Raw genomic sequence first — 24,354 nt, 5'->3', positions numbered from 1 at the left:
GTTTTCCAAGCGCTTAGGTAGTCAGAAAGTTAAAAAATTAGTTAATTAAGTGAAGGAACCGAGCCAATGTGCTCGAAGGATTGCGATGGGCTTCTTTTTTTAATGGCTTCTTTTCTTTGAACGCGAGGCGGCGGAGAAACCGGATTTGCCGAGCCGTCTCGAGAACCGCTCGCAAATGCAAACGTTTACAGAAATCAGGGTTGGCTATATGCACCTTGAATCTAAGTCAATTGACGATGACTCTCTTCTAAGGCACGCATTGAGGACTAAGGGACTCGAAGAAACAAAAGAAGCTATGTCTGTTAATTAATTAGTTAAAGGTCAGGTCAGTTAGAGCTGAAGCTCTCTCTATTTTGACTATTGAATCTCACTAGCGAAAATCGCCCGAAGCGGGCATTGACGTGGCTGCTCGGGGAACGAGACGCTCTTCCGGTTGAGGGATCGTGAACACACGAATTCTGCCTTCTCTCACGAGCCTCTCACAAATACAAAAGCGTCCTCGGAAGTTGACCTACAGTAGATGCAGTGAGCCAATTGAAAAATACCGGTGATAGACGTTTTTCGGAGTCTCATTCTTCTATCACTTCCTAAACTAATTTGAGACTGGGCTAAGTCTACGTATGCTCCTGCTGATAGCGCCTCATTGTGACTGGAATTCAGCACCCTGACTGTCTCATGGAACTGCTGCCCTCATCTCCTGACTTCAAGCTCCATGACGAACTTATTCGCCAGCTCGAAGAACAGCGCGAAATGGAACTGCCGGCGCCAGTCATCAAAGCGACGCTATCGTGGACGTTCGTCCGCGCCGTCGCCCGATCGCCGCCGTCTTTGCGTGAGCGCATGAGAGGCATCAAACAAGGAAAGGAAAAGCACATACTGAGAAACGGTAATTATTTTCTGCATGAATAGACCGTGTGAAAACCGTTGGCCTTTCCGTTAGTGAGCGGGATGGCTGAGCCAGGGCAGTTGATCGCATTAATGGGCGCAAGGTATACTATTAGCACGAGCTTTCTTTTATTATTTCACGTGTCCTTTTGACTAGTGGGTCAGGAAAGACGACCCTGCTCAACATATTAGCCGGTCGAGGCTCCTCTTCTCTTCGTACTGGCGGAAGCGTTCTTTTGAATGGATTAGAGGTATTTGGAATGAGTCTCGGCGGCCTAGTCGGCTACGTTCAGCAGGAAGATCTCTTTGTTGGCACTCTGACCGTGCACGAACATCTGCGTTTTTACGTGAGTAAAAAGAAACGAAGCTTTTATAGGTCGTCGTCATCTTGTATTGTTTATAGGCTTCTCTACGAATGAGATCGGATTATTCTAAGGAAGAGACTATGGCTCGCGTTCATCAAGTCATGGGCGCCATGGGTTTGAATAAGTGCAAGGACACGAAAATCGGTATTCTCGGTAAAATCAAGGGAATATCGGGAGGCGAGAAAAAACGATTAGCCGTTGCCAGCGAGGTAAAGAACGTCAGCGGCGAGAGGGGTTCTTTACTTGATTTGTGTTTCTATAGGTTCTTACTAATCCGTCGATCCTATTTACCGACGAGCCCACATCAGGACTTGATTCGTTTATGGCCGAATCTGTAGTCCACGTGCTGCAGAAAATGGCGGCGAGCGGTTGCACGATTATATGCACCATTCATCAGCCGTCGTCGGAGGTCTTCGCCTTGTTCGATCGACTTATTCTTCTAGCGGAAGGTAGAGTCGCCTATTGCGGATCGGCTGGGGGAGCGAAAGACCATTTCGAGCGCTGTGGTTACGCGTGCCCGCAAGACTACAATCCGGCCGATTTTTACATTCACACTCTCGCCATCGTTCCCGGAGAAGAGGAAAAAAGTAGGGATAGAATTGAGGTAAGTTCTGTCGTGACTTATATATACAGCATCATTACGCGCGTTTACCTTGAGGCTTTCGTATAGCATATAACAGAGGCGTTTGTGCAAAACGAAAAAGGTGCTACTGCTAAGGACACCGTCATCGAAGATGCAGACTCTACCGGAAGCACTGACGATGTAGATATATATTATTTGCAGTCTACGTAGCAGCAGCTATTTTTCTAACCTCTGTAGGCCTTTGCTACAGAATTTTCGAAGAACGCTCTAAGAAATCAATGGTTAAGACCGTGCATCCTCTCTGTATTGCTGTTATGTTATTATTATGTGTTCCTGTCTAGGTACAAAGCTCCTGTTCTCCTTCAAATACAATGGGTCTTGTGGAGAAGTTGGCTTTCTGTCATTCGAGATTCAGCACCTGTGAAAGTGAGGCTGGGCCAAGCTTTGGTAATGTGACGATGAGCCACGAGTACGTTATATTGAGCAGCGGCTTTGCGATGCAGGTTGTCGCTCTAATGGCTGGTTTGATGTATTTTCAAGCCGATTACGATCAGAAACGAATTCACAAGATTTCCTGTGCTCTGTGGTTTGTAGTCTTGCAGCTGTCAATGAGTTCAGTGACGGCAGTTCATGAGGTTAATTAAATATTGGCCTCCTTTTTATCACGTTATTTCATTAATGCTTGAACTTTAGTCTCTTCCCTTGGAAATTCCTCTCTTTCTGAGAGATCATAAAGCTCGCCTGTACAGAACGACAATTTTCTACATTTCCAAAACCTTAGCTGAAGTGAGTCTGCTTCAAAATTTCTAAAATCTCTTATAATTTCAATTTAGTTACCATTTGCTGTCGCTCAAGTGATTATTTTTGGAATTGTTGCGTACCTAATGATTGGTTGGTAGCATAAACTAACGAAAGCATAAATTTGCTACTCTACACCGCGACTTCACCTTTAGGACTGAACAACAATTTCGACAAAGTGTTCTCGTTCGTCGGCATATGCTTATTAATAGCGTTAACTGGATCATCGTTTGGTGAGACGAAATTTGAAATCTGATAAATTGGTTTTGCTTCAGGATCGGCAGACCCGCACTAAAATTAATTAATTAGGCTGAATTCTTTAAATTAGGGAGGGTAGTGTCTTTCTTGACCGAAATCCGAACATGTCTTGGTACAAACCTGATATAGTGTGTGTCTTTCTGTAGGATACTTGGTCTCGGTGTTGTCTCCGTCGCCTCTTGTCGCTTCAGCGATAGGGCCAACGTCTTATCTTCCTTTTCTTTTTTTCGGCGGTTTCTTTATTCGTCCAGAAACAGTGTAATAATGATATCCTAGCTTGGTTTTTAGTTGAAGTTTATTGATATCTCCAGGCCCGTGTTTTTAAGATGGATTCAATCTATTTCCTGGTTTTACTATGGTTTTGAAGCGCTTATGATAAACGAATGGGCGGGGTCTCCACTACTGAGTAAGACTAGTAGTTTCATATCTGTAGCTTTTTAAAAAATTAATAACTCTTTGCAAAATTGTCATTCAGTATTGAGAACAGCAAAACGTGATTGTTTCAATTAATTTAATACTTTTTCTTGTGTAGAATGCAAGGTAGAAGATATTGGCTGCCTAAAAAATGGATCAGTTGTTCTCACTTCACTTGGTCTACATGAGGTAAGTTAGTGACATGTACATAATATTTTCAATTGATATATGTGATTTAGAATAACATGGATCACGCAATTAGCTGCCTGTTCTCTTTGCTGCTGGTCTTTTATTTAGCGGCCTTATTGATCCTGGTGCTTCGCGTGTACAAAGCAGGAAAGTAGAAGCGGAATTTTCGTCGTACGCTCTTATTAATACTTAATTAATTTCGACTCCTTTCACCCTCCCGAGAAGCAGTAAAAGCACGTTTTTCTTTTAATTGAGTAAAGATACTGCGTCATGATCATCCTATAGTAGATCTTATTCTTGTTCACCTGTTTCCGTTCTCTTAATTAATATCGATGTTAGCTAGTTTTTCTTTTGTGTTTTATGCAGCTAGCCGCACCCAATTGGACATCTGACAGCCCAAAACAGTGCAAAAGGAAGCTCGTCTAGCATACCCAGACCGTTGACTGGATTGTGATTAACAAAAGACTCGGAAGAGGCCTCACCGGCAAGAAACGAGCTCATATTGTAACTCTATGGCGTTACAATTTTTATTTGAAATTTCTTTCTTTTTATTTATAATAAACTTTTTGAAAGCAGGCAATTTTTCAGTTGATGGGCAGTCCACGAAAGTGCATTCATTGGAGTAGAGTGTAACACCAACGATGCGGTGGCCCGTATATCCGTGTAGGGTAAACGGTTTTTGCTTGGTTTTCCTTGAAAAGCCGTTTACCCTACCCGGACATACGGGCATCAGACAATACGTAGGAGGATCCTGCCATCAAACTGCCGCAAGACACTGAACATTTTACTTGATTTATAAATAAACAGAAAATAAATGACTCTTCACAATTGCCACATTATTTATAATTAAAAATGCAATAATACACAATCAGTTAATTAAACTCAAATTCACCCACAAAAGCATTAGGACGTGCTTTCAAAAAAGATTGAACGTCAGACACCTGTCAATTGCCCCGACCCCGCAACTCGAACGCTTGTTGATCAGTGGAGGGCCCTCCACGTACTGCGCCACTTCCTTATTCATATCGTACCAAAAGAACGTTTGCACGTCCAAGGCGGAATGGCCATCGCCTCGCATCACACCACCGACGCTATATTCGTTTCCATTAGCAAGGCAGTAAGTGTTGCTATGAAAATAGAGAAAATTAGCCAGAAAGGAGGGACAACCCTTAATTTTGAAACGAGTCAATTCCCCGCTTCGTACATCGAGACTGAGATGCTCAAAAGGAAAACGAAAGTTATCAATTTCTCGCCACAAATGTAAGCAGTGACCGGCTGCGCACACAACTTCGAATCTCGAATACCAACGAACGCTGTTTTGAGAACAGTCGAGGAAAGAGACGTCTAACCAACGATTGGCAACGGGATCGTATTTGAAAACATCCAAGCCACCGGTCAACTGACGGGAATCCTGAGAGCCGACAACAAAGATTTCATCATTCAAAACAGTGGTTCCGTGAACGCAGACAGACTTTGAAATTGGGTGGAGTGCCGTCCAAGTATTCGTCACCGGGCTGTATTGCTCGCAATGCGTGATCATGGGTTCGAACATAGTTACAACCCATTGCGTAGATGCAATCACCATAAACGAGAACTCCTCCTGTACGACTTTCCTGCATGGGCGCAACATCTTCAACCCAACGGCCTTGCGTTGAATCATACCGCTCCACGGAATGCAAACGAAATCCTCCAACAGCATAGACACTCTCGCCAAGGCTGACGATGCCCGGTATGAATCGCTCTTCATTCAGAGAAGGAAACTCTTTCCAGACGTTCCAAAGATGATCGTAGTATTCAACAGTATTAGTTAGTGTGGCGAAATCAAAGTCAAAATTTTTGTGGTCAGTACTAACAACACCGCCAGCTGCTAATAGAACTTTGCTCTTCCCAAGTCGATGAGGCGAGGGCAGATCTCTTTCTGAGGCAGATAAATTTAAATCCGGATGAGATAGGACAGATTCCGGTACAAACTGCTCTGGAATGAGCGAAAATCGAACCGATTTCGCTAATTCTCCTATGCTCGACTTTCGGTTCTCCTTGTCGTGTTGAATCCATTGCAGGACAATGTCCCACACTTCTTCCTCTCTCGCCACAGCAAGTTCATCCGAGGTCAACAGTCGAGAGACGTGCTCCAGCGAAAGACGTCGAAATTCATCCATCTGCGCCAAATCGACTATATGAAACGCCGCGTGTCGACGAGCAACAGAGAGCAGCTTCTGGCAATCGTACTGATCAGCGAACTTCAACCATTGAAGGCAAGTGCGCTTGTTCACGTGTTTAGCCAGCCCCTCGCAGCAATAGTCGACGACATCTTCAAACAATAGCCGATGCGCAGCACAGAAAAGCGCCACATCGTTATCGGAAATGACGTCGATTTTTCCCGTATAAGCAAAATCGACGAGCGCCTTCACCGAAGCCGAATCGACGTCGCTAAGGAAAATCCGCTTCTCGCAGCTTTCGCGCATATTGACATTGAACATTGCACGGAAATAGGGGCTCGCCGAAGCGAGCACGAGTCGATGAGCCGGAATTTCGACGCCGTCGTCGAGAACCAAGACGACGTCTATCAGTTCCATCGACGAACGAAGGGTTTCGACATTTCGAAGGAATTCAGACGATCGATCCGATTTGGAGAAGGAGATCTTGTAAGACACCGGACTCGTGGGACCCGTGGAGGAATCCATGCGGAGCTGTGACGTTACTCTGACGTAGACTCGCGCGCATGCTCAGTGACGTGGGAGATATGGAGTAATCTCTGGAGTAATCGTCGTCTCTGGGCTTATACAGGAAAGGCGTCTGAACAAAAAGAGTGTGTGTGACGTTGGATGAGAATTTTTATGTTGTACAATAGGTCTAAGTTTGCAGCTAATTGAAGTGTATCAATAGCAGAAAGTTGCTTTTGACTGACCACTTTGTTAGCCAACTCAAGGCAAGAATGAGATTCTTGTTGTTGCTACAAGTTCAACTAAAGTTTTTTCTTTCTTCTTTACATATTCAGTCTAGAATAATTGATGGAGTCAATTTCCTTCAATAAAAAGGTGCGGTTCAAGTACAAAATCTGAAAAAGGAAGGCTCGTCTAGCATACCCAGACCGTTGACTGGATGTGATTAACAAAGACTCGGAGGAGGCCTCATCTGCCGGCAAGAAACGAGCTCATATTGCAACTCTATGGCGTTTGAAATTTCTTTCTTTTTTCTTTTTTAAATAATAAACTTTTTGAAAGCAGGCAATTTTTCAGTTGATGGGCAGTCCACGAAAGTGCATTCATTGGAGTATAGTGTAACACCATCGATGCGGTGGCCCGTATATCCGTGTAGGGTAAACGGTTTTTGCTTGGTTTTCCTTGAAAAGCCGTTTACCCTACCCGGACATACGGGCATCAGACAATCCTGCCATCAAACTGCTGCAAGACACTGAACATTTTACTTGATTTCTAAATAAACAGAAAATAAATGACTCTTCACAATTGCCACATTATTTATAATTAAAGAAAGCAATAATACACAATCAGTTAATTAAACTCAAATTCACCCACAAAAGCATTAGGACGTGCTTTCAAAAAGGATTGAAAGTCAGACACCTGTCAATTGCCCCGACTCCGCAACGCGAACGCTTGTTGATCAGTGGAGGGCCCTCCACGTACTGCGCCACTTCCTTATTCATATCGTACCAAAGAACGTTTGCACGTCCACGGCCGAATGACCTTCTTGGATCACACCACCGACGCTATACTCCTATACTAGAGCGCCAACGTCATATCTTCCTTTTCTTTTTGGGCTGTTTCTTTATTCGTCCAGAAACAATGATATCCTAGCTTGCTTTTTAGTTGATATCTCCAGGCCCGTGTTTTTAATTAACCTCCACCTCCACCATAGATATGCCTCCACATGTACATGTACTGTACTCCTATGCTTCGGGCATTACTTCTCCTTCACGTCACTGAGCATGCGCGCGAGTTAGGAACGTCGTCAGCTCCCGCTCCCGCTCCCGCATGGATTCCTCCACGAGTCCGGTGTCTTACAAGATCTCCTTCTCCAAAGCGGATCGATCGTCTGAATTCCTTCGAAATGTCGAAACTCTTCGTTCGTCGATGGAACTGATAGACGTCGTCTTGGTTCTCGACGACGGCGTCGAAATTCCGGCTCATCGACTCGTGCTCGCTTCGGCGAGTCCCTATTTCCGCACAATGTTCAACGTCGATATGCGCGAAAGCTGCGAGAAGCGGATTTTTCTTGGCGACGTCGATTCGGCTTCCGTGAAGGCGCTCGTCGATTTTGCTTACACGGGAAAAATCGACGTCATTTCCGATAATGATGTGGCGCTTTTCTGTGCTGCTCATCGGCTATTGTTTGAGGATGTGGTCGACTATTGCTGCGAGGGGCTGGTTAGGCACATGAACAAGCGCACTTGCCTTCGATGGTTGAAGTTTGCTGATCAATACAATTGCCAGAAGCTGCTCTCTGTTGCTCGTCGACATGCGGCGTTTCATATAGTCGATTTGGCGCAGACGGATGAATTTCGACGTCTTTCGCTGGAGCACGTCTCTCAACTGTTGACCTCGGATGATCTTGCTGTGGCGAGACAGGAAGAAGTGTGGGACATTGTCCTGCAATGGATTCAACACGACAAGGAGAACCGAAAGTCGAACATAGAAGAATTAGCAAAATCGGTTCGATTTTCGCTCATCCCAGAGCAATTTGTACAAGAATCTGTCCTATCTCATCCGGATTTTTCAATAAACTCTAGTCTGATAGTTGAAAAGATATCTGCTTTAGAAAGAGATCTGCCCTCTCCTCATCGACTTGGCAAAGGTCTATTAGCAGCAGCTGGCGGTGCTGTTAATTTCATACGAACAAATACAGTTGAATACTACGATCATCTTTGGAACGTCTGGAAAGAGTTTCCTTCTCTGAATGAAGAGCGATTCATGCCTGGCGTCGTCAGCCTTGGCGAGAGTGTCTATGCTGTTGGAGGAGAGGATTTGCATTCCGTGGAGCGGTATGATTCAACACAAGGCCGTTGGGTTGAAGATGTTGCGTCCATGCACGAGAGTCGTACAAGAAGAGGGGTTCTCATTTATGGTGATTGCATCTACGCAATGGGTTGCGGCTGTAATCTAACCCGGCATGGTGTCACGCATTGCGAGCGATACAGCCCGGTAACGAATAGTTGGACGGTACTCCAACCTATTTCGAAGTCTGCCCGCGTTCAAGGAACCACCGTTTTGAATGATGAAATCTATGTTTTCGGTTCTAATTATTTCTGTCAGTCCAGAAATGGCTTGGATGTTTTCAAATACGATCCCGTTGCCAATCGTTGGTTAGACGTCTCTTTCCTCGACTGTTCTGTTAGTCGGTATTCCAGATTTGAAGTCGTGTGCGCAGACGATCACTGCTTGCATTTGTGGCGAGAAATTGATAACGATTTTGTTCCTTTTGAGCATGTCAGGCTCGACGTACGAAGCGGAGAATTGACTCGTTTCGAAATTAGGGGTTGTCCCTCTTTTCTGGATAATTTTCTCAATTTTTATAAAAACACTTACTGCCTTGCTAATGGAAAAGAATATAGCGTCGGTGGTGTGATGCGAGGCGATGGCCATCCCACCTCGGACGTGCAAACGTTCTTTTGGTACGATATGAATAAGGAAGTGGCACAGTACGTGGAGGGGCCTCGACTGATCGACAAGCGTTTGGGTTGCGGAGTTGGGGCAATTGACAGGTGTCTGACTTTCAATCTTTTTTGAAAGCACGCTTTAATGCTTTTGTGGGCGAATTTGAGTTTAACTGATACTGTAGTATGCTGTTGCATTCTTTAATTATAAATAATCGGCAAATGTTTTGTACGTGAAGAGTACCTCATGTAGACCAAGTGAAGTGAGAACAACTGATCCATTTTTTAGACAGCCAATATCTTCTACCTTGCATTCTACACAAGAAAAAGTATTAAATTAATTGAAACGAACACGTGTTGCTAAATACTGAACGACAATTTCGCAAATAATGTGTTACTAATTAAAAAGCTGTACATATCAGTCTTACTCAGTAGTGGAGACCCCCATTCGTTTATCATAAGCGCTTCAAAACCGTAGTAAAACCAGGAAATAGATTGAATCCATCTTATGTTTCCTTGTACAAGAAACGTGTCTGAACAAAAAGTGTGTGTGACGTTGGATGAGAATTATTATGATGTAGGTCTAAGTTTGCAGCTAATTAAATGGTATCAATAGCAGAATGTTGCTGTTTGACTGACCACTTTGTTAGCCAAGGATGGGGTTCTTGTTGGAGCTACAAGTTCAACTGAAGTTCCTTCTTTACATAATCAGTCTAGAAGAATTGATGGAGTCAATTTTCTTCAATAAAAAGGTACTGAAAAAATGTGAAGGGCTTTAGATAGGCTATTGAGGCCAAGTTACACAGACTTCATCTGCAGGAACTAAAGTCTTCCAAGTGAGTTGTGGGAATCTGCGTCCGCGGCAGTTTGTATCCCAAATCCTCCCCTTTGATACTCGGAAACTTCATCCCATACTCCCTCTGTATAACATCATAGAACCTCTGATACTTTGCCCCGGACTCCCTCTTCAGATACTTCCCAATCGAAGCGCCTGCACCTCCCAAGAGCGCAACAATCGTCGTCTGTTTAGTATCCCAACTAACAATAGGACTAATTTCCGTCCCATTGACATTGGCCCCTTCAGTCGACCCGTACGGCCCTTGCATCTTTTGCCCAAGCAGCATATTATGATACCAAGCAATCCCAACACTCAAATTCGCCAATATCGTCGGAAACGCCCCATAGGGCGTCACGACGTCAAACCGAGTCGACTTCGCTCGCGCCACCTCCGATATTCCCGGCACGAAATACCCGCGCACGTCGTCGTCGCGCGACACGTCGTGAACGGCGGCGTAGAGCCCGGGAATTCCCTTCAAATCGGAATTCCACGTTCGCACGCGTTCACCATTCTCAAAGAGCCGTCGAACGAGGGGCACGTCGACGTAGGGCAATTCCAAAAATTTCCACATTTCGTGCGACGAATAGTGCCAGCCCTCTTGAACGGTGATCGGTCCGCGAGGCGTCTCGTAATTGACCGACGCCAATTGGGATCGTTTCGCTATCCACATCGCGTCGCGATCGCTCTCGTTCGATCCCCAGTCGGCGAACAGGTCGAGGAAGACGGTGAAGAGTTCGCCTTCGTAGGGATCGTCGAGGCTGTACGACCCCTGGGGAGCGTAGTTGTCCGGAAATGGTGTTGCCGAGGCATTTTTTATGATGATTTTGCCGGAGACGATGCCGTTGCCTTCGTAGAACATCATCTTGCCGTACTTTATCATTGCGTCGAATTGGCTCTTATAGCGTTTACCCAAGGCTCCATATCCACGATCATTCAATACGTTATAAATGAGATAGAGAGCCCATATGAGTTCGCCGTTGTCCAGTGACGGACACTGATATGGATTTTGGTAGCCACGTGTGGGATGAATTCCCGTGTCGTTGACTGTGACCCACGGCATGTATCCGCCGTATCCCGGATAGGTTTCTCGAAATTTTTCGTATGTTGAAATTTTTCGCGTAAGAATGTCAATAATTCGGGTTTGCGAATTGACGCCTTCGTTGCCGGCTTTGACGTAGATTTCGCCGAGTGGATTTTCGTCCAGGGCGAGTGCTAATATGGTCACGTGAATTGCTTCTTTCGAGGGTGCGCTGAAGGCGTTGAAGCTCGTCTGGAGCTCGCCCGTTCGATAATCAATCAAATGCGAATCGTACGTGTGTCCAGATGGACCGTTGTAGCCAACGCTAGGCTGATTAAAGCGACCTTCGTATTCCATGGCAAGAGCAATGAACTTCTCCCTTTTAGACTGGCTGGCGACGAGATCTTCTGTCGAAAATTCTTTGGCAAATCGACACGTTGAGTCAGCAACAATTGTCGGCCAAACGAGGCTCAGGAAAATGAAGAAGAGAACCATTGCGCGAGTCAACAAGTCCGGGAACACCTAGCACGTGATCACTGGAGGCCTTATGGAGCTCCCCTCGACGGTTTCCCGAGATTCCCGTGCACTAACCAGCATGGAGAGTGCTTACCTGGCTTCGCGTTGGACTAGAGAGAGGCTGCAATTTGCTTGACGACGCTTTCCAGAATGGTTTTGTCTTCTTTGCACATTCCAACCGTCCAATCCGAGACGATGTTTCCGGATGCCAAGAGCTAGATTGGAGGGGTCCGATTGGAGTTGCTAAGCGATGTTAATTTTGTAGTTCACGTGATCTAGTCCCCAAAGGAATAGTTGTGGCTCTAAAGGCAAACAGAGCCCTTCGTGATGCCTGCGCTTCTCGTCCTATTGTTCCAGTCTTTCTTTCTCAATTCCCATGGAGGTAGACGTTTTTGAATTTTCCTTGTCCCAACGCTAAGAACGTTTCTCCGTCGTTCTTTAGCTTCGACCGATTTCCTGCTTCTATCTGAAACCAATCAACTTCGAGGAATCTCTCTGACTAGCGGCTCCGCCGACGTTATAACAGCCATCGGGGGATTGTCGCGCGCCGTAGCCGTCGACTTTTTGGCCGAAACAGAGCAGCTGGTCTGGTCCGACGTGATCGACGATACGATATCCGTCATAAACAAAAACGGAACAAATAAGCAGATCCTTTTAAAAGGCCTCTCCGTTCCCGACGGACTTGCCGTCGACTGGATAGGACAAAACGTCTTCTTCACCGACACTGGCCTGGACGTCATCGGAGTGGTGGGAGTAGACGGAAGTTTTCCCCGCACTCTTATCAACTCGGCGCTGGACGAGCCGCGAGCCATTGCGGTCGATCCAGCAGCCGGGTACATGTATTGGACGGATTGGGGAGCGACGGCCAAAATCGAACGAGCGTACATGAGCGGGCGAGGTCGTTCAACGATTATTAGCGGGAATCTCCGCTGGCCAAACGGCCTCTGTTTGGATATCGCCGGTAAACGGATCTATTGGATTGACGCTTCTTATGACAAGGTGACTATAGCGTGCACGCAATATTATGCTGCTTCTTTTGAGTGTTTCTTCTCAGATTGAGTCTTCTAATTTTGACGGATCGGGTCGCAAAGTCATCTCTTCTATACTTGGCTATCATCCGTATGGTATAACTCTGGATGGGTCCAATCTGTTCTGGACCGACTGGTCCAGAAGAGCTATCTATAAAACGCCTAAGAGTGGAGGCAGTTTTGTTTCTTTCGCAACGTTTACGGCTGCCCCCTTTGGCGTGACCGTCTACAGGAATGCTCTCAAAGGAGGTAATTGACTAAATGATTTGCGCATCTAATTGATTAGATTACCTTCCGTGTTCTAAAGGGGCGAATGGTTGTTCGGGAGGAGGAAAATGCGACCAGCTCTGTTTACCCGAACCTTCAATGTCCTTTGCATGTGCGTGCAGCTACGGAGAACTACAAAACGATAACCGAACTTGTAAAAGTATGTACACCACCACCCTAGCAGTCACGTACCTGGTATAGATGCTCATAATGATTTCCAGGTCCTGACAGTTATCTACTGGTTGGAGACATTGACTCAGTCCGAGGCTTGGCTATTGACTCGTTGGACAATGCAGCCAAACCACGCACAGGGCTAACTAGAGCTATAGCAGTCGATTACGATTCCCTGACTGACGACATCTACTACACTGACGTTTCCTTAGATTCTATCGAACGCATTTCGTCTAAGTCTGGCTCTAGGACAACCATCGTCAGTCATCTCTCAATTCCCGACGGCATCGCTGTAGATTGGATCAGCCGAAACCTGTTCTACACCGACTCGGGTCTCGATCGTATCGGAATGGCTCGCCTTGACGGCAGTGGCCACGTAGTCGTGATAGCCTCCGGCTTAGACCAGCCAAGAGGAATTGCTCTAGCACTGGAAGAAGGGTGACCATTGCAGTCCTTGTTGACCTCCTTTATTTCACGTTTCTGTAGATGGATGTTTTGGACAGACTGGGGAACGATTCCGAAAATTGAGAAGGCGTGGATGGATGGAACGAATCGGAAAACGATAGTGACCGGTAATCTCGGATGGCCGAACGGTGTCACTCTTGATACCAGGACTCAAACTCTTTACTGGGTCGACGCGAAACTTGACAGAGTAAGAAGTAGGAAAATCGATTAATGTAGTTCTAATTTTTAACGTGCTGTTTTAGGTGGAAAAATGCGATTTTAACGGAAACGGTCGAACGCTTCTCTCCCAGCCGTCTGATCCAATTCATCCGTATGATTTGGCGCTCGACGACGGCTATTTGTACTGGACCGACTGGATTGCTAAAAACGTCGTTCGCATGCCGATTGACGGCGGCAGCAATCATAGCGTTTACGCTCTACCGTTTCCTCGTCTCAAGCAACCGAGCGGACTGGTGTTTCACAATACGACTGCTCGTCGACTGGAACGAAATTCTTGCTCTGTCTCCAATGGCAACTGCCTGCAATTTTGCGTCGCCGTTCCTGGTGGTCGTCGTTGCGCGTGCTCCGCTTCAAAGTCCGACGCTTGCAAGCCACTCATTGTCTCTGGACCAACGTCGACGACTGTCTATCAACTCAGCGCCGTTACTTTGAATTGCACGGTAGGTGGGGTGGTGACAACGGGAATAGCTATCAGTTCGTTTGGATGGAAGAAGAATGGCATAACGATGCGCACTCAATACGGAAGCAGTTCGGCGGACATTCGCACTTCGTGGACTATTCCAACAGCTACGAAATCAGACGGTGGATTGTATTCGTGCTGGGCAGCAAATAAGTATGGCACTCGCACTTCTTCTAGCGCTCTTCTCATCGTGGCAGGTAATCAACGTACTTAGTAGCGTACAGGTGTTGAAATTTTGTGGCCTTTAGATATTCCTACTACGGTTAATCCAACTACCCCGACTACTGCCAATCCGACTACTCCTTCGACTGCCAATCCAACTACTCCTACTACTGTCAATCCAACTACTCCTACTACTGTCAATCCAACTACTCCTTCTACTGCTATTACGACTACTCCTACTACTGCCAATCCAACTACTCCTACTACTACCAATCCAACTACTCCTACTACTACCAATCCAACTACTCCTTCTACGGCTATCCCGACTACTCCTACTACTGCCAATCCAACTACTCCTACTACTGCCAATCCAACTACTCCTTCTACTGCTATTCCGACTACTCCTACTACTGCCAATCCAACTACTCCTACTACTGCCAATCCAACTACTCCTTCTACTGCTATTCCGACTACTCCGAAAGTAACGACCCCAGCGGTTACGACGTTTACTTCATCAACGCAGTCACCGAATACTGCTAGCACGTTCATTGTGAAATCTATGATGGCGACGTCGACACGTCGGGTTTGTTTTATTTTCTACCAACTTCGCAATGCGTGTAATCAGCTAGCGTGTTTTTATTCAGGCTTGGAAAACGACAGAGGCAGTATTCTATTCAAATACACCGTCAGTTCATGACCAAATACGTGACCAAATAACGGAACCTGCCGAGAACCAACAGCCAACGATTGTCACGGAAAAGCGCAGCCCTGAAGTCTCGACCAAAAATAGAGGTGATACAGGTAGATGTAAGAAAGGCGAATGTAGAAGTTTCAGTGCAACACTTTTTTCACAGAATCGGGTGGCACAGACACGTGGCTTTACGTTGGGTTTTCTATTATGGGCGTCATTGTTCTGGCATGCATTGTACTCATCGCAATTCTATTTGCGAGGAAGCAGCGGCGGTCTGCTGGAAGCAACATTAGCGGCGCACCGTCGTCGCCGGCCACTCACGCTGTCACTTTTAGAAATGAGGCGTTCAGATCACCTAGCCCGTCAAGCGACTATCCCCAAAAGACCGAAGACGTCGTCTATGCCACAATTGAAGAAAGTATCTACAAAAAACCGCCTCTCAACAAAGTTCCGGGTTCTCACTATGCCGTGCCAAAGACCCGGGCTGCTGCCACTGCCGCTGCCACTACTTCTTCAACAAGTCTTTACGTGCAAATGAAGTAACTCTGAAAAAGCTATTCATTGATGTTTGCTGTGATGGTTTTTCAAACGTACAGTATGCATGTACTCCATTATCAATAATCCGCAACACGGCACCATTATCTTTCGCGGGGGTTTATCATACTGCAGATAGAAGAGAGAATGGTTGGTTTTATCAGGTTTTATCAAGTGCTTATCCGGGTCGCCGGAAACTTCATCCCATACTCCCTCTGTATAACATCATAGAACCTCTGATACTTTGCCCCGGACTCCCTCTTCAGATACTTCCCAATCGAAGCGCCTGCACCTCCCAAGAGCGCAACAATCGTCGTCTGTTTAGTATCCCAACTAACAATAGGACTAATTTCCGTCCCATTGACATTGGCCCCTTCAGTCGACCCGTACGGCCCTTGCATCTTTTGCCCAAGCAGCATATTATGATACCAAGCAATCCCAACACTCAAATTCGCCAATATCGTCGGAAACGCCCCATAGGGCGTCACGACGTCAAACCGAGTCGACTTCGCTCGCGCCACCTCCGATATTCCCGGCACGAAATACCCGCGCACGTCGTCGTCGCGCGACACGTCGCGAACGGCGGCGTAGAGCCCGGGAATTCCCTTCAAATCGGAATTCCACGTTCGCACGCGTTCACCATTCTCAAAGAGCCGTCGAACGAGGGGCACGTCGACGTAGGGCAATTCCAAAAATTTCCACATTTCGTGCGACGAATAGTGCCAGCCCTCTTAAACGGTGATCGGTCCGCGAGGCGTCTCGTAATCGACCGACGCCAATTGGGATCGTTTCTCTATCCACATCGCGTCGCGATCGCTCTCGTTCGATCCCCAGTTGGCAAACAGGTCGAGGAAGACGGTGAAGAGTTCGCCTTCGTAGGGATCATCGAGGCTGTACGACCCCTGGGGAGCGTAGTTGTCCGGAAATGGTGTTGCCGAGGCATTTTTTATGATGATTTTGCCGGAGACGATGCCGTTGCCTTCGTAGAACATCATCTTGCCGTACTTTATCATTGTGTCAAATTGGCTCTTATAGCGTTTACCCAAGGCTCCATATCCACGATCATTCAATACGTTATAAGTGAGATAGAGAGCCCATATGAGTTCGCCGTTGTCCAGTGACGGACACTGATATGGATTTTGGTAGCCACGTGTGGGATGAATTCCCGTGTCGTTGACTGTGACCCACGGCATGTATCCGCCGTATCCCGGATAGGTTTCTCGAAATTTTTCGTATGTTGAAATTTTTCGCGTAAGAATGTCAATAATTCGGGTTTCCGAATTGACGCTTTCGTTGCCGGCTTTGACGTAGATTTCGCCGAGTGGATTGGCGTTGAAGCTCGTCTGGAGCTCGCCCGTTCGATAATCAATCAAATGCGAATCGTACGTGTGTCCAGATGGACCGTTGTAGCCAACGCTAGGCTGATTAAAGCGACCTTCGTATTCCATGGCAAGAGCAATGAACTGCTCCCTTTTAGACGGACTGGTGACGAGATCTTCCGTCGAAAATTCTTTGGCAAATCGACACTTTGAGAGAGATGGGTCAGCAACAATTGTCGGCCATACGAGGCTGAGGCTCAGGAAAATGAAGAAGAGCACCATCGCGAGTCAACAAGTCCGGGAACGCCGAACCACGTGAGCTCTAGCCTCTAGCTATTTCCAGCTTCTCTGCTTTGCACCAGTGCTCGCCAGTCCTGCTTACCTCACTCGCTTGGTTTTGCGTTGGACGGTTGGAACCTGCAAAGAGGACATAGTTACTCAGAAAGTGGAAAGCGTCGTCAATTTGGCGGTCGAGCGTCGTTTTTCGTTTTGTCAGGAAAAACGCTGGCTACGCGAAAGAAGACGTTACCGCCGAACAGCAGAAAGAGGTCCTTGACTCCACGGAATTGGAGCACGTGCAGCACGTATCTAACCCGGACTACTGTGTACGCGAGAGATTCTGCCCAATATTTCATAACATTGAAATGCCGGAATTCAAGTCAAGACGACGTAGCAATTACTTGAGCGTCGAATACATTCAATATCATTTCTATGTATGTTCTCGTGTATAGATGATCAACTTCCACTTGGACTTAAATACGTGACCGGATCAAAAGACAAGTGCTGCATCGCACACCACGGCACAGCCATAGTGATGCCAGTTGAGTCCTCACTGCAAACGTATTTCTTATCTAGTCGCACCTTTTATGTCCTGTAGTCTGTGTCCTTTGTTCGTACCATCAAGGGGGAACAAGCCAGGTTGGTGAATCAATTTTGTCGTATTTTCTCGTTGAGCAAGACTTATTGAAAATTCTTCCGCTCACGTAAGTTCTCACGTGATCTAGTCCCCAACAGGTGCCCGTGTTGTGGTGACGCTTGACGTCAACAGAGCCCTTCGTGATGCTTGCGCTTCTCGTCCTATTGTTCCAGTCTTTCTTTCTCAATTCCCATGGAGGTAGACGTTTTTGAATTTTCCTTGTCCCAACGCTAAGAACGTTTCTCCGTCGTTCTTTAGCTTCGACCGATTTCCTGCTTCTATCTGAAACCAATCAACTTCGAGGAATCTCTCTGACTAGCGGCTCCGCCGACGTTATAACAGCCATCGGGGGATTGTCGCGCGCCGTAGCCGTCGACTTTTTGGCCGAAACAGAGCAGCTGGTCTGGTCCGACGTGATCGACGATACGATATCCGTCATAAACAAAAACGGAACAAATAAGCAGATCCTTTTAAAAGGCCTCTCCGTTCCCGACGGACTTGCCATCGACTGGATAGGACAAAACGTCTTCTTCACCGACACTGGCCTGGACGTCATCGGAGTGGTGGGAGTAGACGGAAGTTTTCCCCGCACTCTTATCAACTCGGCGCTGGACGAGCCGCGAGCCATTGCGGTCGATCCAGCAGCCGGGTACATGTATTGGACGGATTGGGGAGCGACGGCCAAAATCGAACGAGCGTACATGAGCGGGCGAGGTCGTTCAACGATTATTAGCGGGAATCTCCGCTGGCCAAACGGCCTCTGTTTGGATATCGCCGGTAAACGGATCTATTGGATTGACGCTTCTTATGACAAGGTGACTATAGCGTGCACGCAATATTATGCTGCTTCTTTTGAGTGTTTCTTCTCAGATTGAGTCTTCTAATTTTGACGGATCGGGTCGCAAAGTCATCTCTTCTATACTTGGCTATCATCCGTATGGTATAACTCTGGATGGGTCCAATCTGTTCTGGACCGACTGGTCCAGAAGAGCTATCTATAAAACGCCTAAGAGTGGAGGCAGTTTTGTTTCTTTCGCAACGTTTACGGCCGCGCCCTTTGGCGTGACAGTCTACAGGAATGCTCTCAAAGGAGGTAATTGACTAAATGATTTGCGCATCTAATTGATTAGATTACCTTCCGTGTTCTAAAGGGGCGAATGGTTGTTCGGGAGGAGGAAAATGCGACCAGCTCTGTTTACCCGAACCTTCAATGTCCTTTGCATGTGCGTGCAGCTACGGAGAACTACAAAACGATAACCGAACTTGTAAAAGTATGTACACCACCACCCTAGCAGTCACGTACCTGGTATAGATGCTCATAATGATTTCCAGGTCCTGACAATTATCTACTGGTTGGAGACATTGACTCAGTCCGAGGCTTGGCTATTGACTCGTTGGACAATGCAGCCAAACCACGCACAGGGCTAACTAGAGCTATAGCAGTCGATTACGATTCCCTGACGGACGACATCTACTACACTGACGTTTCCTTAGATTCTGTCGAACGCATTTCGTCTAAGTCTGGCTCTAGGACAACCATCGTCAGTCATCTCTCAATTCCCGACGGCATCGCTGTAGATTGGATCAGCCGAAACCTGTTCTACACCGACTCGGGTCTCGATCGTATCGGAATGGCTCGCCTTGACGGCAGTGGCCACGTAGTCGTGATAGCCTCCGGCTTAGACCAGCCAAGAGGAATTTCTCTAGCACTGGAAGAAGGGTGACCATTGCAGTCCTTGTTGACCTCCTTTATTTCACGTTTCTGTAGATGGATGTTTTGGACAGACTGGGGAACGATTCCGAAAATTGAGAAGGCGTGGATGGATGGAACGAATCGGAAAACGATAGTGACCGGTAATCTCGGATGGCCGAACGGTGTCACTCTTGATACCAGGACTCAAACTCTTTACTGGGTCGACGCGAAACTTGACAGAGTAAGAAGTAGGAAAATCGATGGATGTAGTTCTAATTTTTAACGGTGCTGTTTTAGGTGGAAAAATGCGATTTTAACGGAAACGGTCGAACGCTTCTCTCCCAGCCGTCTGATCCAATTCATCCGTATGATTTGGCGCTCGACGACGGCTATTTGTACTGGACCGACTGGATTGCTAAAAACGTCGTTCGCATGCCGATTGACGGCGGCAGCAATCATAGCGTTTACGCTCTACCGTTTCCTCGTCTCAAGCAACCGAGCGGACTGGTGTTTCACAATACGACTGCTCGTCGACTGGAACGAAATTCTTGTTCTGTCTCCAATGGCAACTGCCTACAATTTTGCGTCGCCGTTCCTGGTGGTCGTCGTTGCGCGTGCTCCGCTTCAAAGTCCGACGCTTGCAAGCCACTCATTGTCTCTGGCCCTACGTCGACGACTGTCTATCAACTCAACGCCGTTACTTTGAATTGCACGGTAGGTGGGCTTGTGACAACGGGAATAGCTATCAGTTCGTTTGGGTGGAAGAAAAATGGCATAACGATGCGCACTCAATACGGAAGCAGCTCGGCGGACATTCGCACTTCGTGGACGATTCCAGCAGCTACAAAATTAGACGGCGGATTGTATTCCTGCTGGGCAACGAATAGGTATGGCACTCGCACTTCTTCTAGCGCCCTTCTGATTGTGGCAGGTAATCAACGTACTTAGTAGCGTACAGGTGTTGAAATTTTGTGGCCTTTAGATATTCCTACTACGGTTAATCCAACTACTCCTACTACTACCAATCCAACTACTCTTTCTACTGCTATTCCAACTACTCCGAAAGTGACGACTCCAGCGGTTACGACGTTTACTTCATCAACGCAGTCACCGAATACTGCTAGCAGGTTTATTGTGAAATCTATGATGGCGACGACACGTCGGGTTTGTTTTGTTTTCCACCAAATTCGCAATGCGTGAAATCAGCGAGTATTTTTATTCAGGCTTGGAAAATGACAGAGGCCGTAAATACGCCGTCAGTTTATGACCAAATACGCGATCAAATAACGGAACCTGCCGAGAACCAACAGCCAACACTTGTCACAGAAAAACGCAGGCCTGAAATCCCTTCTGAAAAAAGAGATCAATTTCGTGGAAACGACGATACAGGTAGATGCGAGAAAGGCAGATTTAGAGTTTCAGTGCAGCATTCTTTTCACAGAACCGGGTGGCCCAAACATATGGCTTTACGTTGGGTTTTCTATTATGGGCGTCGTTGTTCTAATATGCATTGTACTCATCGCAATTCTATTCGCGAGGAAGCAGCGGCGGTCTGCTGGAAGCAACATTAGCGGCGCACCGTCGTCGCCGGCAACTCACGCTGTCACTTTTAGGAATGAGGCGTTCAGATCACCTAGCCCGTCAAGCGACTATCCCAAAAAGACCGAAGACGTCGTCTATGCTACAATTGAAGAAAATATCTACAAAAAACCGCCTCTCAACAAAGTTCCGGGTTCTCACTATGCCGTGCCAAAGACCCGGGCTGCTGCCACTGCCGCTGCCACTACTTCTTCAACAAGTCTTTACATGCAAATGAAGTAACTCTGAAAAAGCTACTCATTGATGTTAGCTGTGATGGTTTTTCAAACGTACAGTACCATTATCAATAATCCGCAACACGGCACCATTATCTTTCGCGGGGGTTTTATCATACTGTAGATAGAAGAGAGAATGGTTGGTTTTATCATAGATACATTCCGCTTCTCTTCTAGTATCTATGGTTTTATCAGGTTTTATCTTATCCGGGTCGCCACGTGCGTCAAGATGGATGCTCGCCATGCTCGCCTCCTCTCACTTTCCGACTTGTCGCTCTCGTGCCTGTGCAGATTTTCACCGTCGACAGCCGAGATGTTTGACATATCGAGTCTACGAGCCGGTCCGCCGCCGTCGATAGCCGAAATCCTTCTCGCCAACTTGGGAAACAGCTTCGTCGTGCCTCACGTCGTCGCGAACATGCTTCTAGAAGGACTTGCTCAACGCGGAAGGCTAACGTCACGTGTACTCGACATTTTGCTCTTCAATAGACGCCGTTAATTTGACGAGGCTACCCCTCTACTCTCTCATGACTGTCGACGAAGAGGCCATCGCTAAGTGTCTAAGCGAGCAGGAGCACTCGACATATCGTTCAGTCCGTGTTTTGGGAACGTTCCCGCCGTTCCCTTCTTGGAAAATGTCGTCGGGACCCCATCGAGGGGCTCCCTTACGTACTTCGCGGCAAATCACGTGAAGGGCGACATTGGTTGGAACGCGTTGGAGTATTTTTCTAATTTGAAGTATCTTGATCTGAGCTTTACAGATCTCGATATAAATCATTTTCGCGCTGCGATGATGTCATTATGCCATTTGGAGCATCTCAATCTATCCGGAACGAGTCTAACTTGGTATGAAGTATTTTCTACTTCAGATGTTTTTGCATCGGATGGCCTAATGGAGTTGTTTATGCATTCGCTGGTGATAATGAGCGCCGGGGATTGGAAGGCTGGCAAAGGCCGTCAATCTTCAGTTGAGGGCTTTTTTGGAAAATTTCAGCGTCTTTTGAGTCTGGACGTTTCGTATGCTATAGTGAGTCCGGATGAAATTTTGATGAATTCTGACTCATATTGCGATGGACGTTTCTATATAACGCTTTGTAATATTCTACGTTGCCCTTTACCTCTGACTCATCTTGACGTGTCGTACAACATCGAGTGGGACCTATCGGCAGATCTGCTTGTGAAAGCAGATCGTCTTGATCAGCTGCGATTCCTTGGTAACATATCCGAAGATTGGTGTGTTGAGCTTCCCGAGACGTTGACTTCCCGTCCTAATTTGAAACTGGCTAATTACGCTTTCTTACCTGGCGTTTTGTGCTTTGAGTACCAGTTTCACCAGAGTCATGCTCTCAAAAATAGCGACTATTTCTATTATTCTCTGTCTGAAATTCAGGATGCGGTGACTAAGGATTATGACAGATTCGTCGATAATGGTCTTGTTCCGCTGACGCTGATGCTGTCCGCCGCTGTGCGGCGCTGTCTAACCGACGAAAAATTCTACGATAAATCGGTGCTGCCAGAGAGGCTGTTCTCGCACGTTCCCGCCTCAGTCTGCACAAATTCTCCTTTTCTGAGGAATGCTTTGGAGCAAATGCTAGAAAATCTTCTCCTATTTACTCTTCGACGTAAAAGTAGACACCGTGAACATTTTACTACTTGTGTGATGTCACTTTTGGCTACATTTTCAACTTTTGTTGCGGACAGGCGAATTCTTTGTAATCTGGCTCTTCAATATTATCTGCACCTGAACGCGCAGGATCATAACGAAGTAGCCTTAGCTGACAAATGGGCTTTATTGGCTCAGGTGCTTGCTGCCATTTCACAATTAAAGCGGAAACGGCTGACGATAAAAATCAGTCCACAGATGAAGTCTGATATGGTTTATGTCGTTTCAGAAATCAGGCACGTCTCCAAGTCAAACGTATCTTCTTGGTCGGACATTGATAATGATGTTTTAGAAGGCGGCAAATATTTGCTGAATACTTTCGTAGTGCTTTTTGGCGGGTTGCCGGCTTCCGTCGTTCTGAGCGCGTTTGACGGACATCTGCCCATTGTAGGAATTGCAGCATTGGCCCACCTGCCATTGAAATCGTTCTCACTTGACGCCGACGAGCGCCGATCTAATTTATACATCGCTTCACTCGAGGCTTTGGCAGTCATAGCTGAAAGTCCTTATCTGGCACCTGCACTGTTTTGCAAGACAATTTTTGACGCAGTCGTCGCTCAAGTACCTAGCGTCAAAAGCATGCTCGTGGCATATTCGTATCTGGCGTGCCTTCTTCTCGTCCACGACGAATCGGCTTCCGGTTGGCCTTTAGACTGTGACACGAGAGAAGGAGTGGCTGCTCACGTTGTCAGCGGTGATCTCTTTGACGTGGAATCGACCTACCGTTACACAACAGTTTTGCCTTTGATGAAGATCGCTCGAAGCACGGAATTCGTCTCGGTGGCCACATTTGGTTTGCAGCGTCTCGCTTTTTACGGCAGCCGTCATTTTGATGCCGATGCGTATCACAGTCAATACAGTGGACCGTGCCCTGTTTGCCTCATCAGAAAGGAAGATTTTCATGGTTCTATTGTCCGAGTCGTTCCGTCGCAGAAATGCAAAAAATTGTGAAAATCAACTTGCTGGTGATTGTGTTCTCTTTTTCCGGCACGGTTATTTTTGTTTTAGCTAGTTTCAGCTATGAATTTCTTGTGTTTCGTCGCGTTTCTCATTCCTTTGAGCAGTCTTTGACAGAGTTATTTTGAAGACGTAACCGGAATACGCTCAAACAAAGCTTTATCAAACCTTGGAAAATCTGCTCGAAGACTTTATTCCTGAAAAGTTTAGCGCCTTGTCTGAAACGTATTCCTTATTACGTTGGCGATGTTCTTAGGACATCGAGTGGCGTCAGACAGGCTGATATGGAACCGTAGATTTAGTTCCGTTGCCCAATGCAGGGCTCACGTGTATTCGTCGGGGATAAAGCAAAAGACAGCATTTTAAAGCGATTATTGACAAGGCTACATGAGATCAATTAAAAGAACAATGAAATGAGGTACATGTAACGCTTCTGCGGTGTCTCTAAATGAACGCTTTTAGCTCCAAGTGACGCAGGAGGAGGTATCACCTCACAAGTTCTATTCTCGCCTGATCCTGG

The 24,354-nt window shown here is 46.7% G+C and overlaps 9 protein-coding genes across 15 annotated transcripts; 5 read left to right on the top strand and 4 right to left on the bottom strand.

Annotated features, from left to right (window-relative positions):
- Window positions 1-57: 57 nt before the first annotated feature.
- On the top strand, window positions 58-4,072 carry LOC136195569 (protein white-like). Of its 4 annotated transcripts, XM_065984935.1 has the most exons (19): window positions 58-199; window positions 253-320; window positions 375-886; window positions 941-989; window positions 1,043-1,232; window positions 1,289-1,459; window positions 1,513-1,854; window positions 1,921-2,013; window positions 2,071-2,114; window positions 2,175-2,280; window positions 2,337-2,468; window positions 2,527-2,619; window positions 2,667-2,724; window positions 2,787-2,864; window positions 3,036-3,147; window positions 3,201-3,295; window positions 3,422-3,492; window positions 3,543-3,663; window positions 3,859-4,072. In XM_065984935.1, the coding sequence occupies exons 3-18, from the start codon at window positions 676-678 to the stop codon at window positions 3,645-3,647; spliced, it is 1,950 nt and encodes a 649-aa protein (XP_065841007.1). In that variant the 5' UTR covers window positions 58-199; window positions 253-320; window positions 375-675; the 3' UTR covers window positions 3,648-3,663; window positions 3,859-4,072. The 4 variants fall into 4 exon arrangements, with proteins under 4 accessions (XP_065841007.1, XP_065841005.1, XP_065841008.1 ...); XM_065984933.1 differs by having other exon boundaries at window positions 3,543-4,072; XM_065984934.1 differs by lacking the exon at window positions 58-199 and having other exon boundaries at window positions 208-320; window positions 3,543-4,072.
- Window positions 4,073-4,351: 279 nt separating this feature from the next.
- Window positions 4,352-6,093, bottom strand: LOC136195576 (kelch-like protein 3). The gene has a single exon (XM_065984951.1). The coding sequence runs from the start codon at window positions 6,066-6,068 to the stop codon at window positions 4,929-4,931; it is 1,140 nt and encodes a 379-aa protein (XP_065841023.1). The 5' UTR covers window positions 6,069-6,093; the 3' UTR covers window positions 4,352-4,928.
- Window positions 6,094-7,486: 1,393 nt separating this feature from the next.
- On the top strand, window positions 7,487-9,393 carry LOC136195572 (kelch-like protein 3). The gene has a single exon (XM_065984946.1). It carries the CDS (start codon window positions 7,584-7,586, stop codon window positions 9,234-9,236), a length of 1,653 nt encoding a protein of 550 aa, XP_065841018.1. The 5' UTR covers window positions 7,487-7,583; the 3' UTR covers window positions 9,237-9,393.
- Window positions 9,265-12,182, bottom strand: LOC136195573 (uncharacterized). The gene is made up of 2 exons (XM_065984947.1): window positions 9,532-12,182; window positions 9,265-9,418 (listed from the first exon to the last, which is right to left on the bottom strand). Exon 1 carries the CDS (start codon window positions 11,452-11,454, stop codon window positions 9,913-9,915), a length of 1,542 nt encoding a protein of 513 aa, XP_065841019.1. The 5' UTR covers window positions 11,455-12,182; the 3' UTR covers window positions 9,265-9,418; window positions 9,532-9,912.
- Window positions 11,697-15,585, top strand: LOC136195564 (low-density lipoprotein receptor-related protein 4-like). Of its 2 annotated transcripts, none has more exons than XM_065984922.1 (10): window positions 11,697-11,857; window positions 11,918-12,474; window positions 12,530-12,752; window positions 12,811-12,930; window positions 12,992-13,379; window positions 13,428-13,593; window positions 13,649-14,282; window positions 14,334-14,830; window positions 14,892-15,039; window positions 15,102-15,585. In XM_065984922.1, the coding sequence occupies exons 1-10, from the start codon at window positions 11,803-11,805 to the stop codon at window positions 15,479-15,481; spliced, it is 3,168 nt and encodes a 1,055-aa protein (XP_065840994.1). In that variant the 5' UTR covers window positions 11,697-11,802; the 3' UTR covers window positions 15,482-15,585. The 2 variants fall into 2 exon arrangements, with proteins under 2 accessions (XP_065840994.1, XP_065840993.1); XM_065984921.1 differs by having other exon boundaries at window positions 14,892-15,048.
- A 57-nt stretch (window positions 15,586-15,642) lies between these two features.
- Window positions 15,643-16,176, bottom strand: LOC136195476 (uncharacterized). The gene has a single exon (XM_065984800.1). It carries the CDS (start codon window positions 16,174-16,176, stop codon window positions 15,643-15,645), a length of 534 nt encoding a protein of 177 aa, XP_065840872.1.
- Window positions 16,177-16,203: 27 nt separating this feature from the next.
- LOC136195475 (uncharacterized) lies at window positions 16,204-17,073 on the bottom strand. Its single transcript, XM_065984799.1, has one exon. The coding sequence runs from the start codon at window positions 17,071-17,073 to the stop codon at window positions 16,204-16,206; it is 870 nt and encodes a 289-aa protein (XP_065840871.1).
- A 107-nt stretch (window positions 17,074-17,180) lies between these two features.
- Window positions 17,181-21,393, top strand: LOC136195552 (low-density lipoprotein receptor-related protein 4-like). 2 transcript variants are annotated; one of them, XM_065984895.1, is made up of 12 exons: window positions 17,181-17,611; window positions 17,669-17,774; window positions 17,840-17,905; window positions 17,966-18,522; window positions 18,578-18,800; window positions 18,859-18,978; window positions 19,040-19,427; window positions 19,476-19,641; window positions 19,698-20,331; window positions 20,383-20,564; window positions 20,624-20,789; window positions 20,842-21,393. In XM_065984895.1, exons 3-12 carry the CDS (start codon window positions 17,851-17,853, stop codon window positions 21,219-21,221), a joined length of 2,871 nt encoding a protein of 956 aa, XP_065840967.1. In that variant the 5' UTR covers window positions 17,181-17,611; window positions 17,669-17,774; window positions 17,840-17,850; the 3' UTR covers window positions 21,222-21,393. The 2 variants fall into 2 exon arrangements, with proteins under 2 accessions (XP_065840967.1, XP_065840966.1); XM_065984894.1 differs by lacking the exons at window positions 17,181-17,611; window positions 17,669-17,774 and having other exon boundaries at window positions 17,777-17,905.
- LOC136195554 (uncharacterized) lies at window positions 21,219-24,193 on the top strand. 2 transcript variants are annotated; one of them, XR_010671915.1, is made up of 3 exons: window positions 21,219-21,353; window positions 21,410-24,038; window positions 24,091-24,193. XR_010671915.1 is itself a non-coding variant. In XM_065984900.1 (2 exons), the coding sequence occupies exon 2, from the start codon at window positions 22,005-22,007 to the stop codon at window positions 23,826-23,828; it is 1,824 nt and encodes a 607-aa protein (XP_065840972.1). In that variant the 5' UTR covers window positions 21,219-21,353; window positions 21,410-22,004; the 3' UTR covers window positions 23,829-24,151. The 2 variants fall into 2 exon arrangements, 1 of the variants encoding a protein (XP_065840972.1); XM_065984900.1 differs by having other exon boundaries at window positions 21,410-24,151.
- The last annotated feature ends 161 nt before the right edge of the window (window positions 24,194-24,354 follow it).

Source organism: Oscarella lobularis, chromosome 14 (genome assembly GCF_947507565.1).
Source record: "Oscarella lobularis chromosome 14, ooOscLobu1.1, whole genome shotgun sequence".
Classification (NCBI taxonomy): Eukaryota; Metazoa; Porifera; class Homoscleromorpha; order Homosclerophorida; family Oscarellidae; genus Oscarella; species Oscarella lobularis.
The sequence above is the reverse complement of the archived record's forward strand: the minus strand, read 5'-3'. Positions and strand labels throughout refer to the sequence as shown.